The sequence below is a fragment of the Tupaia chinensis genome, unplaced genomic scaffold (assembly GCF_000334495.1).
Source record: "Tupaia chinensis unplaced genomic scaffold, TupChi_1.0 Scaffold000159_1, whole genome shotgun sequence".
NCBI lineage: Eukaryota > Metazoa > Chordata > Mammalia > Scandentia > Tupaiidae > Tupaia > Tupaia belangeri.
Window position 1 is genome coordinate 5,704,278 of NW_006159630.1, and position 15,215 is coordinate 5,719,492.

At 60.4% G+C, this 15,215-nt stretch overlaps 2 protein-coding genes across 2 annotated transcripts in view; one reads left to right on the forward strand and one right to left on the reverse strand.

Moving 5' to 3' along the window:
- QRICH2 (glutamine rich 2) overlaps positions 1-8,198 on the forward strand; it is a 33,142-nt gene extending 24,944 nt beyond the window's left edge. The window contains exons 12-23 of the mRNA XM_027770774.1: positions 5-245; positions 941-1,063; positions 1,167-1,241; positions 1,427-1,591; positions 2,313-2,434; positions 3,417-3,482; positions 3,757-3,858; positions 4,830-5,030; positions 5,269-5,416; positions 5,742-5,829; positions 6,412-6,540; positions 7,946-8,198. Coding sequence (XP_027626575.1) covers positions 5-245; positions 941-1,063; positions 1,167-1,241; positions 1,427-1,591; positions 2,313-2,434; positions 3,417-3,482; positions 3,757-3,858; positions 4,830-5,030; positions 5,269-5,416; positions 5,742-5,829; positions 6,412-6,540; positions 7,946-8,151 — 1,666 coding nt within the window. The 3' untranslated portion in view covers positions 8,152-8,198. The remainder of the gene's footprint in view (positions 1-4; positions 246-940; positions 1,064-1,166; positions 1,242-1,426; positions 1,592-2,312; positions 2,435-3,416; positions 3,483-3,756; positions 3,859-4,829; positions 5,031-5,268; positions 5,417-5,741; positions 5,830-6,411; positions 6,541-7,945) is intronic.
- Positions 8,199-10,592: 2,394 nt separating this feature from the next.
- UBALD2 (UBA like domain containing 2) overlaps positions 10,593-15,215 on the reverse strand; it is a 16,249-nt gene continuing 11,626 nt past the window's right edge. Inside the window, exons 5-6 of the mRNA XM_006145922.3 lie at positions 15,080-15,210; positions 10,593-11,667 (exon numbers count right to left, since the gene is read on the reverse strand). Of these exons, the coding sequence (XP_006145984.1) occupies positions 11,356-11,667; positions 15,080-15,210 (443 nt within the window). The 3' untranslated portion in view covers positions 10,593-11,355. The remainder of the gene's footprint in view (positions 11,668-15,079; positions 15,211-15,215) is intronic.

Genomic DNA, 15,215 nt, shown 5'->3' on the forward strand with positions numbered 1-15,215 from the left:
TGAGGGCGATCATCGAGAGCATGCTGACCTCCTCCTCCACGCTGCTGTCCATGAGCATGACCCCACACAAGGCCCCGCCCCACCTGACACCCGGCCAGATCGATCCCGAGGCCACCTGCCCTGCCTGCAGCCTGGACCTGAGCCACCAGGTCAGCACGCTGGTGCAGCGCTACGAGCAGCTGCAGGACATGGTCAACAGCCTGGCTGCCTCCCGGCCCTCCAAGAAGGCCAAGCTCCAGAGCCAGGTGGGTGTCTGCTCACCCTCCCCGGGCAGCTGGCCCGGCCCCACAGGGGAGAGCCATGACCCTAGAGGCCCATGACTGGCGCAGGTGACGGAGCTCCCCAGGGAGGCCTTGAGCAGACCCACAGCTCCCTGGTCCTTTCACAGGGTCACAGCAAGAAGAGCAGTAGAGCCAGATCCGGGGACAAGGGATGGAGGGGCAGCCAGGTGGCTGAGAGTGGAGCAGTGCCTGTGCAGGCCACAGGGATACAGGACATGGGCCAGAGGCTTCGACTCCCCTTCCCCATTTTCCTGACACCTTAAAGGGCAGGCTTACGTAAGGAGGCATGCACAGCCACAAACCCTCGAGTCCTCCCCCTTGGACTCAGGAGTTCAGAGAGGGTAAGAGACTTTAGCGCATACCTTAACTCCCAGGGCCACAGAACAGCACATCACCCCTGAGCCTCAGTCACTTCCTGATCCCTCCACCAGCAGTCCAGGGTCTGCGGAGGCTAGCCCAGGGGACAGGGGGCACTGATACTTGTGTTCCGCTGGGGTGGACACCCAGACAGGGAGGGAGCCTTTCCCTTATCAGTGTCAAAACGTGAGAGCAACCGGGGTCTAAAGTTAGCGTATCTGCCGGGCAGTGCGTGGAGGGCCAGCTTTTCCGGCAGCCACATGGGTAGCCTCTGAGAGCCCTCCTGGCCCCTCCCGCCGCAGGACGAGGAGCTGCTGGGCCACGTGCAGAGCGCCATCCTGCAGGTGCAGGGTGACTGTGAGAAGCTCAACATCACCACCAGCAACCTCATCGAGGACCACCGGCAGAAGCAGAAAGACATAGACGTAAGGGGCGGGGCGGGGGCGGGGCCGAGCCCAAGCGCCACCCACCTGCTCCTGCCACCTGCTCCTCACTCGGTTCCCTGCTCACCTGCAACCCCACCTCCAGGTGCTGTACCAGGGTCTGGAGAAGCTCGAAAAGGAAAAGGCCAACAGGGAACATCTGGAGTTGGAGATTGACGTGGTAAGCGCCAGGCCCTGGGAGCCACTGTGTCCCAGGGAGGTCTCGCTGGACATCCAGAGGTCAGGAGTGGGGGACATGTGGGGCCTCAGAAATCTGCCAGGTGCCAAGGGTTGATACCCCAGGGTGACAGGCCCCAGCCGTGGCTCTGTCCCAGGTCAAAGGCCTCTTCCTTTCTCTCCGAGCAGAAAGCTGACAAGAGTGCCCTGGCGGCCAAAGTGAGCCGTATCCAGTTTGATGCCACCACAGAGAAGCTGAACCACATGATGCAGGAGCTGGTGGCCAAGATGAGCGGACAGGAGCGGGACTGGCAGAAGATGCTGGACAAGCTCCTGGCGGAAATGGACAGCAAGGTGAGGGCAGGGGCTCGAGGGCGGCCTGGGGACTCCCCTGCTGCACGGCCCTGGCCCTGCGCCCAGACACAGGACCCCCACCTGCTTCTTCTTTCTTTCTTTTTCTTTTTTTTTTTAGAGTTGTTTTATTTCACTTTGTTTGTTTATTTTAATTTGACCAGAGAGGGACAGAGAGAGAGAGAGAGGAAAAGTGAGAAAGCAAGCCGCCAGGTCCGAGATTCTAACTATAGTCAGCCATGTGGGAGTCCAACGCCCTTAACCACCACGCCACCTGCTGGCCCCTCTTCTTATTTGTTTGTTTGTTTGTTTTCAGTTTTTGCTATAGAGAATGTGTACTCTCTGGGGAAGGAGAGAGAGAGAGAGACAAAGTGAAAAACCACCCCCCACAGGGGCCATTGCTCAAAAATTATTATTCTCAACATGTATATTTCATTTTATTATTTCATATGCATTTGTTTTACATACATACTTGTACATTTGCTCGAAGGCACGTGAGTTCACCAAAAAGAGACAGAGAGCGAGAGGGAAAGCGAGAAAGCCCATCCCTTCTCCCCTAGTCTCGCGTGCAGGTTTGGGGCACGCACGCACATGCTGGGGCATGATTTTCAAGTTGCTAGGTCAGGACTTGAACCGCACAGTCATGGCATCTAGCGCTTTAGCCTCTACACCACCAGCCGGCCCCCACCTGCTTTCTCAGAGCTCAGCCACCCCTCCCCTGCAGCTGGACCGCCTAGAGTTGGACCCGGTGAAGCAGATGCTGGAGGACCGCTGGAAGTCCCTGCGGCAGCAGCTCCAAGAGCGCTCTCCCCTGTACCAGGCGGACGAGGCAGCGGCCATGCGGAGGTGAGGCTGGCCTGCTCTGCAGGGCATGCAGGAAGAGGACCAGTGTCAGACCACTCCCACACACGCGACTCGTCCTGCCCACCATCCAGTCAGAGGGACTGAATTTTAGGGCTTAAAAAGCTCTTCGAGGGCCAGCCAGTGGCATAAGTTGTTAAGGCAGTTGGATCCCATAGGGCCGTCTATGGTTAGAGTCCCAGACCCAGCAGTTTGAAAATCATGCCGGGCACATGTGTGCATGTACCCAAAATCCCAGAAGGGGAATGGAGAAGGGACTGTGGGATGGTCATCCCCCCCAGGGAGTGACTTCTCACTTTCCCTCTCTGTCTCTCCAGCAAGTGCACATGCCCTGTGACAATACCTAAAAGAAACAAACAAAGCAAAACAAGGAGACGTGCTCGGCACTGTGTGTGTGTATGCGTGTGTGTATGTGTGTGTGTGTGTGTGTGTGTGTGTGTGTGTGTGTGTGTATGCACCCCAAATCCTGAGAGAAGAATAGAGAAGGCATTTCGGTGTGGCCATCCTCCCTGGGGGTGATTTCTCACTCCCTACCACCTCTCTGGCGAGTCTACATGCCCTGTAGCTAGCAAACAAAAAGCTCTACGAGCTCACCCCTTTTTTGTGTTACCGCAGAGAAAGGGAGTCGGGAGCCCAGCTCTCTGGGCTTGTACAGGGAGAGGTCCCTAGTCGCCTTAAATCTCAGGATTCTCATTCTTGGCCGCCAGGGGGCCCCTGGGGCTTTCACAGGGCGACCTCAAGGGCTGTTTGGAGCCCCCTGGCTTTGAGTTAGGACAGGCAGGTGCAGATAAGACCAGCAGCCAGAGTGGCTGGGAGCAGATGAGTTCCTGGTGAGCAGAGCCTGGACCTGACACCAAGCCGAGCATGGAGCATTGAGCCGACCTCGCCTGCGGGGGCCACGCCTCTGGGCTCTTCCTACAGACCCTCTGGTCAGGCACTGACCCTCTGTACGTCCCTTTCCTGACAGGCAGCTCCTGGCGCATTTCCACTGCCTCTCGTGCGACCGTCCCTTGGAGACACCTGTGACGGGACAGTGAGTGCCTGCACCTCGCCGTCCCCGGTTGGTGGCCACGAACAGGGGTGGGCACAGCAGGGCTGGGTCCCTGCCCCCACCTGCCTCCACCTCTCGTCCTTACCTTCTCTGGCTCCTGGGTCTGCTTTCCACCCGGTCCTTCAGAGGCTGGGCCCAGGCCGGGGGCAGCTGGGAAGATCCTTCAGGCAGGTGGAATATGGGAGTGGGTGATGGGTGGGTTTGGGCGATGGGGTTTCTCATACCCTTCCCCACCCCTTCCCCTGTCCCTGCCCAGACTCATCCCCGTGACACCTGTAGGCCCGGGCCTGCCTGGGCACCGGTCCATCCGGCCCTACACGGTCTTTGAACTGGAGCAGGTTCGGCAGCAGAGTCGCAAGTACGAGACAGCAGAGTCTGGGCCAGGGCTGTGGGAGGGCAGTTCTGGGCACAGCGCAGAGGGCCTCCTCCTCAGGGCTGGGAACGGGGGCTGCTGGACCGATTCTGAGCTAGCTCTCCAGCTCGTCATACCTGCCCTCTGATCCCCGTGGCCCTTATGGCCACCTCTGAGGGCTGCACCTCTCGAGCTGCCGCAGCACCCCGGGGCTGTAGGGAGGAGGGCGGGTAGCTGGGGTCAGGGCGCTTGCCTTCTCAGACTCTGAGGCCTCACCTCCTAAGAATGAAGCTCAGGGCAAAGTGCCCTTTGGGCCGTAGGGGCTCCACGTGTGTATGTGAGCTGTGTGGTGATAGGCAGAGGCCCAAGGCCACCGCAGAGAAGCTGTGCCTTTCTGTCCAGCTCATCCGCACATTCCCTTGTGAGAAAAAGCTTCTCTGGAGGGCCGGGCCCCTCAGGGGCTGTGGAAGGAGCTCCTCCCTGCCCTGAGGCTGAGCTGCCCAGTGGCCCCAGCCTCAGCCAAGAGCCCGCAAACCTCTGACTTTTCCTGTGGTGCTGGCTCAGCCCACAGAGGGTCCTGATGAAAAGGGGCCATAGAAAGTGGCTTACATGGGACCACTAGATGGCGCAAAGGTTCTATCACTGGACTCCCACGTAGCCGACTGCAGTTCAAGTCCCAGATCAGCAACTTAAAACTCACTCCAGGTGCATGGGTGCCCCAAATCCCAAGTGGAGGAGAAGGGATTGTGGCATGGCCATCCCCTCTAGGGGGTGATCTCTCACTCTCGGTCTCTCTGGCAAGTGAGTACACTCACCCTACAACAAAAAAAAAGAAAGAAAGAAAGCGCCTTACACAGGTGAAGGCCTTGTCTGCTCGGGTGAGCCTCCCCCTAACTACCCAGCGAGGCCTGAGGCTTCCTGTACACACCGGGCAAGGGCGGGGGGACTGAGCCTCCCTCTGTCTGCCTGGCCTGCAGCCTCAAGCTGGGCAGTGCCTTCCCCCGGGGCGACCTGGTGCAGATGGAGCGCAGCGTAGGGCACCTGCGCAGCATGCACTCCAAGATGCTCATGGACATCGAGAAGGTGCAGATCCACTTCGGGGGCTCCGTCAGGGCCAGCAGCCAGATGATCCGCGAGCTTCTGCACGCCCATTGCCTCAGCTCCCCCTGCTACAAGCGGTAGGGCCCATGCAAAGAGAACCCCGGGAGAAGGGGTGTGTGTGTGTGAGTCCATGAGCCTGTGGAGGGGGCGTGTCTTCAGGATGCCCTAGCCATGAGGGTGCCCTTTCCCTCGCCTGCCTGTCCTGACTCCCAGAAACCCCTGAAGAGAGCTGCCACGTCTCCTGGCTGGTCCCCCACAGGTGGCCCAGGCCACGTCCCTGGGGGCTGTCCACGACCCCAGGTGCCATCATTACAGGCTGCCAGACGTAGCGGATTACACCTACTCCACCATGCCGCGGCGCTGTGGGGGCAGCCACACCCTCACCTACCCCTCCCGCCGCAACCGCCTGCAGCACCTGCCGCAGGGCCTGTACGCCCCCGAGGACGTCCAGCTCGCCATGAAGGTCAGGGCCCTGCTTGTAGCCACAGGTGGGAGGCCCCGGAGTGGCCCCAGACTCCCTGGTCACTCGGGAAAAGCCACCAGAAGTGATCTGGCCCAGCCCCGTGCCTTGAGGCGGTTTCTTAGTCAGACTCAGTTTAAGCCTCAGGTTAACTTTGGTTGGGGAGAACATCTCTTAGCACCTGTCCACCAGCCCTGCCACGGGCTCCCGAACACTGCCTTTCAGCCTCCCTTCACCTTGTCGCTCTGCCCTGGTGCTGCCTAAGGCCTCCCGGGAGGGTTCTGAGCCCCCAGGAGGGAGACTGTAACGGGCACATGTGCCTCCACAGCATGACGAGGTGGATATCCTGGGCCTGGACGGACATATTTACAAGGGACGGATGGACACGAGGCTGCCAGGCATCCTGACCAAAGACTGTGAGTGTGCAGGCGGCCCAGAGGCCCCTCGGGTTCTGTGCGTGGGCCCCACAGGGATGGCCATCTCCTGGCAGGCCAGCCTCTTCTCTGGGCCACTGGACACGGAGTGCCTGCCTTTGGGACTTCCCCACCCCCAGATGTCAGGTGGCCTCTGTCCTGGGCATCATCACAGCCTGGTCCCACTTCTCTCTGAAACTCAGCAGGGTCCCTCACATGGCCCCACTTAGTGACTCCTAGCTCCCCCAGGTACCCACATCCGTGAGCCGGAGCTGGCATGCGCCTTTCCAGTTGCCCGCTCTCCTGAGCCGGAAGCCGTGGTGGGCCCTCACCACTCACCCAGCTCCGGCAAGGCTTATGTGCCCAGACCAGAGAGGACAGAGCACCAAGGGGCGGCGGGGGTGTGGCGCCGAGGTGCAGTGGGAATGAACGAAGTGCTCACGAGGGCGTAGCTGCAGCTCAGAAAGAGCCTGGCCTGGCTGAGGATGACCTGACTCGCCACCCTGAGCCCCCTCCCTACCCCAGTGGGACCCCACACAGCTCTGGGCCTCCCAGAACCGACCCTGCCCTCTGCTGCCCCATCAGCCTCAGGGATCGCCAAGAACAAGCCCAAGCAGCCCCGGCCCCACGTGCACAGGCCGCAGCCCCTTGGCAACAGCAGCCAGTTGCCCTCACGGCCTCAGAGCGCACAGATGCTGGCGGCCAACCACTCAGGTAGTGTCCCCTGGGGTGGGCTGTCTTTCCGGGTGGCCTCGGCCCTGTCCCCAGCCTCCTCTCCTGCCCATGCCACGTACCCATTTACTTCCCTGGAGGGACGACCTGGGAGCTGAAGGACGGGATGGGAGGGGGAGGAGAGCGCACCAGGTCCGCAGGCAGGTGACCTATCGCATCAGGGACCAACTCCGGCTCCTGGCTTGGGCCCTCCCCCGTTCCCTCGGATCCTGTGCGACAGCTGGTGGCCATGACTACAGCAGGCCCCAGGAGCCCTCAGCCCGACCCTGTCCTTCCTCAGGTGTGGAAGGTTCCCAAGTCCCTGATCTTTGAGGTGAGGGTCAGGTAGCTGAGGCCCCCACGGTTCAGCCACACAAAGGCTGGGCACCTGCCAAGGCCACGGGCCAGAGACACCAGCCTGGAGCTGGAGGCTTGCTCACACCCAAGGGTCTCTGCGCAAGTGTCCCTCTTGAGACCTCTGTTTCCCGATCTGTCCTCAAGGGGTGCGGGACTACTGTTTCTCGGAATTAGGGCCCCATGGAAACCTCATGAGGGTGCTGACCTCTGTCCTGTAAAACAGCTATGTACCCACACTTTGCAAATGCGCGTAGGAGGCTTGAGGGCCCCTGGAGCCCACACCCTGGCCCACAGGTTCGGAGCTGGGCCCTGGGTGTTCTAGGCCTTCCCCTCCACACCGGCACCAGTGCTTGGAGTGGTTACGGCACTGGCTTTCACTGAGGGCTCCCCACCACCGGGCCTGTTCAGGAGCTGTATGTGTATGAACCACGTTCAACCTAACACCAGTACTGGGAGGCCAGACACCATCGTCAGCCCTGCTCACAGCTGAGAAAACAAGGCACAGAGAGGTTGAGGTACCTGCCCAAGGTCACACAGCTAAGTGACAGAGCTGAAATTCAAGGCTGAGCCAGCTGGCCCCAGAGCCAGAACTGGTAACGGAGAAAGGGTGAGATGGAAGGTTTCAGAGGGCTGTAATCCTGGCTCCCCACATTCTCTTTTCTTGGGGGTCCTTAGTGTCCTTCTCCCAGGCACCCCACTCCAAAGGCACTTAAAACATCATGGAAGGAGAGTGGACAGCTGCTTCAGAGAAAATTCCTTCCTTCCCCTGCATGCATGTTGCCACTAGTCCCGGTGCTCACAGAGGAACTGTTATGGGGGACCCCAGCCCTGCAGGATGGCTTGTTTACTCATCTTCTTTCAGAGACTAAAGGGACCTTAGCCGTTGGCCTAGGAGCTCACATGAGAGCATGCACTGCACGCCCGGCCTTCCGCTCCCTCCCCGGCCTAGCCAGGCCCCTGCTCAGCCTGGCTAGGAGGCTGCTCCGACCTCCCTGGCCTTTGGGTGAGCTATGAGTGAGGCAGGACAGCTGAAGCCTCTCTTGTCTTGCAGTTTCTTCAAGTCAACGGAAAGATAGAGACAGACCTGTGTCCTCCGAGGGACGTCTCTCCCAGACCAGCGCAGCCCACCCACCCAGCCCTACAGAGATGGCGAACGTGCAGGGCAACCCCGCAGGGCTAGGGATGCACATGGACCTGCCTCCTGGGGAGGGGCTCGAGGAGCCCACCCGTGGGCCACGGTCCACCACGGCTCCTTGAGCCAAGCTAGAAATAAATGCTTAGGAAGGAGTTTGGGTCAGGCGAGGCCTCTCCGACAGTCCTGGCTCAGGAAGATGGAGTGAGAAGGAGGCTCTCCGAGCGTCTCCAGCCACCCTGGGTCTGCTGAGCCCAAGGGCCTGCTCTTGGAGAGCTGCCTGGTTTGCAGCCTGAGAATCAGACCAACAGCATCCTGAAGGGGCCGTGCTGGGGCCTGAGCATCATGCCCGGGGGATGGGGGAGACTGGCACAGGCCCCAGGCTGCAGGCCTGGACCAACCTTGGCTAGACCCAAGGTGCTACTGCCTTCCTCCCTTGGCTTGTCTGGGGGGCTGGCCTAAAGGGTGACCCTCACTGAGGAGGCTGGGAGCCCATGATGTCAAGGGGAGGGTGTGGTTGCCTGCCGCAGGCTCAGGGCAGGTCCCAGTCCTGGCACGAGGGCTCAGGAAGCAGCGCCTCTGACCAGACGCCAGCCCTCAGCCTCCTGGGAAGGCTTCTGCTTGCAGTCCTTGGCTACTGACCCTTGAGCGGGCTGCTGGGAGAGCCGGCCCGAAGGCCATCCATCCCTTGGCAGACGGGCTCAGGTGAACACCATTTTCCCACCCCTTCCACCCAAGAAAGTGAGTTGGCAGGGTGTGGGGAGGTGTGACTAGCCTTCCTCACCCCACCCGGTTCCAGCCCAGCTCCATTTGCACAACTCCACTCAGACCCCCAAGCCTGTGGGACCAGGCCCCACTGCCCAACCCTGGACCTTTGTGCCGTCTCACGAGGGCGGGAGAGGCTGGTGGGCTCAGCTCAGGCTGAAGCAGGATCTGCGAGGTGAGCCCCACCACTGTGGAGTCCAGAGCCCCCAGGACGGAGGCATCCCAGACTCCAGGGGTCCCCCAGTAGCTGGGGGGAGGGGGCGTGCACCTAACCTGCAGCCTACAAAGCCCTGAAGTCATTAAACAGTATCTACTCTCGCTGGTCCCCCCCAGGGAAGGAAGTACCCAGAGTTAAGGATGGGGCTCCCCCCACCCCCGTTCCTATCTCCCCCTGACATGGGAAAGGGACATCTGGGGCAAGAGGCCTGTTTTCGGGGGTTGAGGGGGTGGTAGACTCACACAGGAAAGAGCAGAAGGAAGTGGCCAGAGACAAGCCGGTTTCTCGACCACCCTAGGTGGGCACGGTGGGGGGGGCATGGGCTCCCCTTCCACCCCTGGTCTGCTGAGACCCAGTGACTCTACGTGCTGATACAAAGCCCTGGTGGCTGGGTGGGAAGGGCGGCCCAGGGACACCCCCAACCCCGTGCCCTTTGCTCTACAAGCGGGAGGCGAGGCGGGGCCAGCTCAGGCTCTTCTTTCTCTCACTCGGCCCCTCCCTGGCCCTGAAATGTCAGATGGGTCGGCTCAGTGTTCCTGGTCTGGGAGCCAAAGTCACCAGCTCGGCAGGGTGGGGCAGGAGGGACAGACCAGCCCTCCTCACCCAGGCAACCACCCCCATCCTCTCACCACATTGGGTCTGGGTCCCAGGATGGGGGGGTCATAGCAGGTGGCACCCGTGCCTGGGAGGGGCTCCCCCTTCTAGCCTGGGAAAGCACAGGTGGGCAGGAGTCTCAGGGGTTTCCGACCAGGAAATAAAACTGAAAGAGCACACCGGGCTGCACAGCACTGTGTCACATGCACTCACGGAGGACAAGGGCAGCTGGCTCTGAGTTCTGCTCCAACGGAGGAGGGGCTGCCCCGTGGGAGACCTGAAGCCGGGAGGTTACCGCGCAGGGCTGCTTCCTGGCTTTGCTTCACCCCAGCCCGAACTTCTGGACCCCCAGGTCCTGGTTTGCACTGTGTCTGGCTGAGGCCATGGGAGTGGGAGCCAAGAGCCAGGAGGGTCGTCTAGGATGGCGCTGCCTATTACAGGGCTGTGAGGTATGTAAGACAGAGCTCAGGGAGTCCCATGTGGCCAGCCGCCCCTTCCCCAGGCAGCCAGGCCTGCGGGACCCGTGAGTGCTGGACCGAGGCCAAACAGCCCCCGGGAGAGCCGCCCATCTGTCTTGTTGGCAGCTCTGGGGGCCTTTAGGTCATGGCCACACAAGCGGCAGAGGGACACCCCACCCTTTCAGAAGCCAAGGGTGGGAAAAGCAGAAGGGTCCATGAAGACGCCTGAGCACCGGGCAGACAGGGGCTGTCATCAGGCCACCAGGCAGCTCTCGCCACCGCACGTCAAATGTTTCCAAGGTGAGCGCTGACGACTCTCTGTCAAGGGCTGAAGGAACAGGGGCCAAGAAGAAAAGAGCATTGGAACAACTGAGGCAGGACCTGTCCCTGTCCCTCTGCTCCCTGCACCATTCAATCCCACCCAGGCCAAATGGCAGTGGACCGCCTCCCCCACTGGGCACGGCCCACGGCAGCCCCCTTCCCCAGGAGCCAGCCGGTCCTACCCAGGTAAATAAAGGCACCACAAACCAGGGAAATTAGAAAAGTCTCTTTTTACATTTTACATTAAAATTCCACCCTGGTGGGGTGAGATTCTGACTTGGGAACTGAGTCCAAAAGCCAGTCCCACTGCTCTCTCCTCCAATCCCTGCACGCAGAGGGCAGGGTTCCCAGGGCACTGCGAGGGATGGGACAACCAAGCCTTCCGCCAGCCCTGTATGCCCAGCTGGAGACAGAGGTGACAACAGCCACAGGGCTGCCACAGGGCCACGACCAAGGATCAGGGTAGGGAAGAGATGGGACAACCCCACAATGCCGAGGGGCCTCTACACCTCTGGTCTGGGCCCTCTGGGTGCCTCCTGCAGTCACTACCGCGCTGTCCCTGGGGCTGTGGTGGCCATGGTCCTCTTCCTGGCTCCACAAGGTGTCACTAGCGGACACTCTGGGACTGGGAGATCATTCCATCTGGCTTAGGAGCACACCCCGCCACGAGGGATACTCAAGCAGCCCCCCACTCCCAGCACCCAGGCGGGCCAGCTCCATCCTCACATACGTTAATTACATTATATATTCATATATATTATAATTATATATTAAAAAGAGAAAAACACTTGCCTGTAGAGAAACTCCTGAAGGACCCAAGTGGCCCAGAAGTTTACTGCCCTCCCCACCCACAAAAATTCTTTTATAAAATCTTCCAGTGCGATCTTCAGGAAACCCCCCCAACTCCCCCCTCCCGGCCCTCCTGTGTCCCCGACCCTGGACTGCCCCCCAGCTCCAGCCAGCGCCATCCAGTCTCATCTCTGGCCATCCATCGCCGCCATGGCTTTCTGCTGGGCGCCTCCCTGCTGTGTTCCTGGGGGCCACGTGGGCTGTGGGCAGTGGAGGTGGTGGAAGGCAGTGGGGGAGGAGGGTGGGATCCAGGGCGCCTGGTGGCTGGGGGGAGACGAGGCCCAGAAGGGGCTGAAGTTTGCAGGGGGGGAGCAGGCCACGGCTGACATGGGGCTGTTGCTGCTCTGCAGGCCCTCGGAGGCACGGAGCTTGGAGAACATGGCCAGCGCGTCGGGGAAGTTGGGCGGCGTGGCAGGCGTGTTGCTGGGGGTACACATCTGCTGGGAGAGAACACACGGTTGGGGGCTGCCCACCAGGCCCAGGCCTGCTGCTGGGCCCCACCTGGGCTGGCCCTGCCTTCCTCCCCTTCCTCAGCCCATAGGCAGCTTGGACTGGACAAAAGCACCCCGCTTTCTGTGCCGAGAGACCCAACAACCCATCCAAGCTAAGCATCTCGGGGTGCCTGTAAGCAACACCCCGCAAAGGCTCCGAAGTAAACAGTTCATTCCAACCAGAAGCTGAGGTGTCAGATTAAAGTGAAAGGACAAGGAGCAGCCCAGGACACCACTGCCCAGTGCCTCCCCTGGGCAAGGGACCCAGCTGGCTCACAATCCACCCTCGGATGTTCCTGGGTTGTCAGCCAAGGGACAGCGGCCAGGTGGAGGGTCTCCCCTGTGCCAACCCCGGGAAAGCTACATGGCCGCGGTGCTGGGCTTCACCGCACTTTAACAGCCAGTAGGCCACGGAGACCGCACCTCCGCCCTCCTACTAGTCCTCTGAAGATGCTTGGGGGCTTGAGTGACTGTTACAGAGGAGGAAACAGGCCCTGCGCTCCAGTCACTTGACCGAAAATGCACCAATAGCAAAGTTTGAAGAAATCCACAGGCTCTCTGGTCTGCAGTCCCAAGTCTTAACCCCCACACAGGCCACACTCAAGTGCACTGAAGTCAGCCCAGCGCAGTGTCAGGGTCCCTGAGCACAGCACCCAAGGATTTCACTTTCCACATCTGCGGGCTCTCGCCTAGAACCGCTATCTTGCCTCTGGCCAGAGGCTGGCTGTCCTCAGTCTGTCAGCCCCTGTTGGCCCTCCTCTTCGGGATGGTTACAAACAGTCCTACACCTGCTGTCTTCTGCCACTCCCGAGGGCTAGACGTAGGGGTGCCGTCCTGAGCATGTCGCTGGAAGCATAGTGTGAAGAGGGGGCACAGCGAACAAGATGTACACCCAGCCGCTCCTGACCAGAAGTGCTTCTCTTCCTCCCAGGAAACCATAGGGAACCTTTGAATGTCTCCTATTTTAGCAACGCCAGCCCCTCCCCTGGGCACAGGGTGGGATATCAAGACTCAGGACTCTTCACCTTCAAGAAAGGGAGCTTTCAGTCCTGCAGTCAGACCCACGCCAGAAAATAGCAGGGGGCCCCCAGGGAGGCGAACCCAAACCCTGGTCACTTTGACAGGGCCCATACAGCACTTAGGAAGCCCTGACCATTGTCTTCCTGGGGCCTCAAGGAGGCCAAAGGACCCCGTGCAGAGGCCTGCCCCACCCGGACATGCTCCTCTCCCTTCCCGCTGCCCGGTTCCTTTCCCCCAGGCCAGCTTCTCCACAGCAGGAAACAATGAATAGGGGGGTGGGGCGGAGGCCATTGCATCACAGCATCGTGACCGACTTCCCCAATTCACCAAGGCACCACGGTTCCTCAACACCCGCCTGGAGAACAGCCTGCATGGCCACAGGGCCCGTGCCCACCTGCCTGCGTGGACTTGAGCAAGTTCCTGAACCTCTTTGGAGCACCTCTTTCTACAAAACCAGAGTCTGGCCCGGATGTCCCCAAACCCCTGCTCTAGCTCCTAGAGTCCACCCCGCCTAGGTCCTCCCACTTCCAGGCGTTGTGACCATCTCTTCTTGGCCCCTCCAAACCCAATCAGGAACTTTCCCTATCATATGGGCAGCTTCCTCCAACGGGGGATCTACGGGTAATCATTTACCAGTTACCCGTGCCTTGGGCCTTCCTGTACTGCCACTTGGCTGTTACTGGTCTCCGGTGTTTTTATTTAACTTTTCCTTTGATTTATTTTATGTAAAGAAGTTGCCAGCTCCGAGGCAGGGAAGGTGCTCACCATGGGTGCTGAAGTCTGACCTTGCACATGCGTGGCACACAGACCACGTCTGGTATGAAGCCTGTTGTCCTTGGGGAAGACTTTCAACAGGGAGGACAATCCCCCTGGGGTTTGTGGAGAAGGGGCAACAGGAACTAAATGGTATGCCAGGCCCAGCTCATGGGGCAGGCGAGCCTCCCTCTTCCTGGCCCCTCAGAATGGCTGTGCTGGAAGCCTGGGATTTGGGGAATGGCCACCGTTGGCAAAAGCAAACCTCAATGCTCTCCTGAGGGGAGCTAGAAGTGGGGAGCTCCCGGACTCCAGTGCAAAGTAGGGCTCGGAGATTTTCCGGGCAGGTGCAGGAGAAGGTGTCTCTGGGAGAGGGTGTCCTAGACTCAGACCTGCCTGGGTTTGCAGTACAGCCTGCGGCCAATACCAATCTCCCGGCATACTCCAGGCACCATTTCTGGATGACTTGTCTATAGAATGAGCCACTCCAAGAGAAAAGCCAGTTACAAAGGTCACGAAGACCCTTCTCCTTGCCTCTTGGGAGCCAGGGACAAGACGCAGTAAAGGAACCATTTGCAGCCTTGGCCCTGGAGGGGGCCAAAGCAAGGACACTGGAGTGTTAAAAATGCCAAAAATGTACCTTTAAAGGCGACAACAGACCCTCCGGGGAAATAATGTTTTATGATACCTATCACGGAGCCTGGTCCCTCCTCCCCCAGCAGAGCTAATAGGTAACTAGGGGGGTGGAGAAGGGATGTCCTGGGTCTCAAGAGAGCAGGGTACCCCGTGGCCAGGAGGGCAAAGGCTCAGGCCCGGCGTCAGCTTGAAAAAGAGAAAGCAGATCCAGACCCAAGCTGCTTGTGTTTCCTGGACTGTATATCTTAACACGCTGAGATTAAGTGCACATTCCTGGCCTTATCTTGGGCCCAAATCTGTGTATCCTCCCTGCTTAGGGTATGTCCTTTTTTGAGCCTCCCACCCCATGTTTTGATAAGGGTGGACATGCCTTTGTGGGGGAGCCTGGCTTCCTGAGCCAGGGTGGGTTTCTATCCCTTTCCTGCTGCCTGTGGCATTGGCTGTGTGCAGGGGGCAGGGTGCGGTGGCCACTCAACAGCAAGAGGGGTTCCTCATGGACAATACAAAGACCTCGACTCCGGGCCTCCTCTCTGGGGCCTGTGCAGGGGCTCCCCAGTCCCCCAGGTGTCTGGTTGCCCTCTGGGCTCCGTCCCCATCCACTGTCACCCACCCCCTTCCCCCCTCGCTCATCCCCTGGCCGTCTCCTCATCCCTTCTGGCCTTCCTCACAGGGACCAGCGCCAGGGACCAGCCATGGGCTAAGCCAGGGCACCCAGGAGGAGCGCAGTAGAGTGGGGCGAGCCCGCGCCGGCCGGGAGCCGCTCTTTCCTGGAAGACATTTTGGCTCTTTGTTTACACTCGCGGCGCGGCGCTCCCCGGCAACATGGCTGTCACCGCCGGCTGACAGCGCCCGGCCCGGACCCTAGGCCACCACTGGGCCCGAGCCTCCGGCCGCCCTCCGAGCGCCGCCAGGGCAGGGCCGGGCCCGCGCGGCTCTCGCCCGAACTTACCATCTGGGGGTGGTGGTGGCTGTTGGGAATGTTGGTTTCTTGGAAAAACGTGCTCAGGGCGGTCTGAGGACAAACAAGGCGGGTGGGGTGAGCGCGGCCTGGCCTGGCGCAGGAAGCCCCCCCGCCGCGCTCTCCC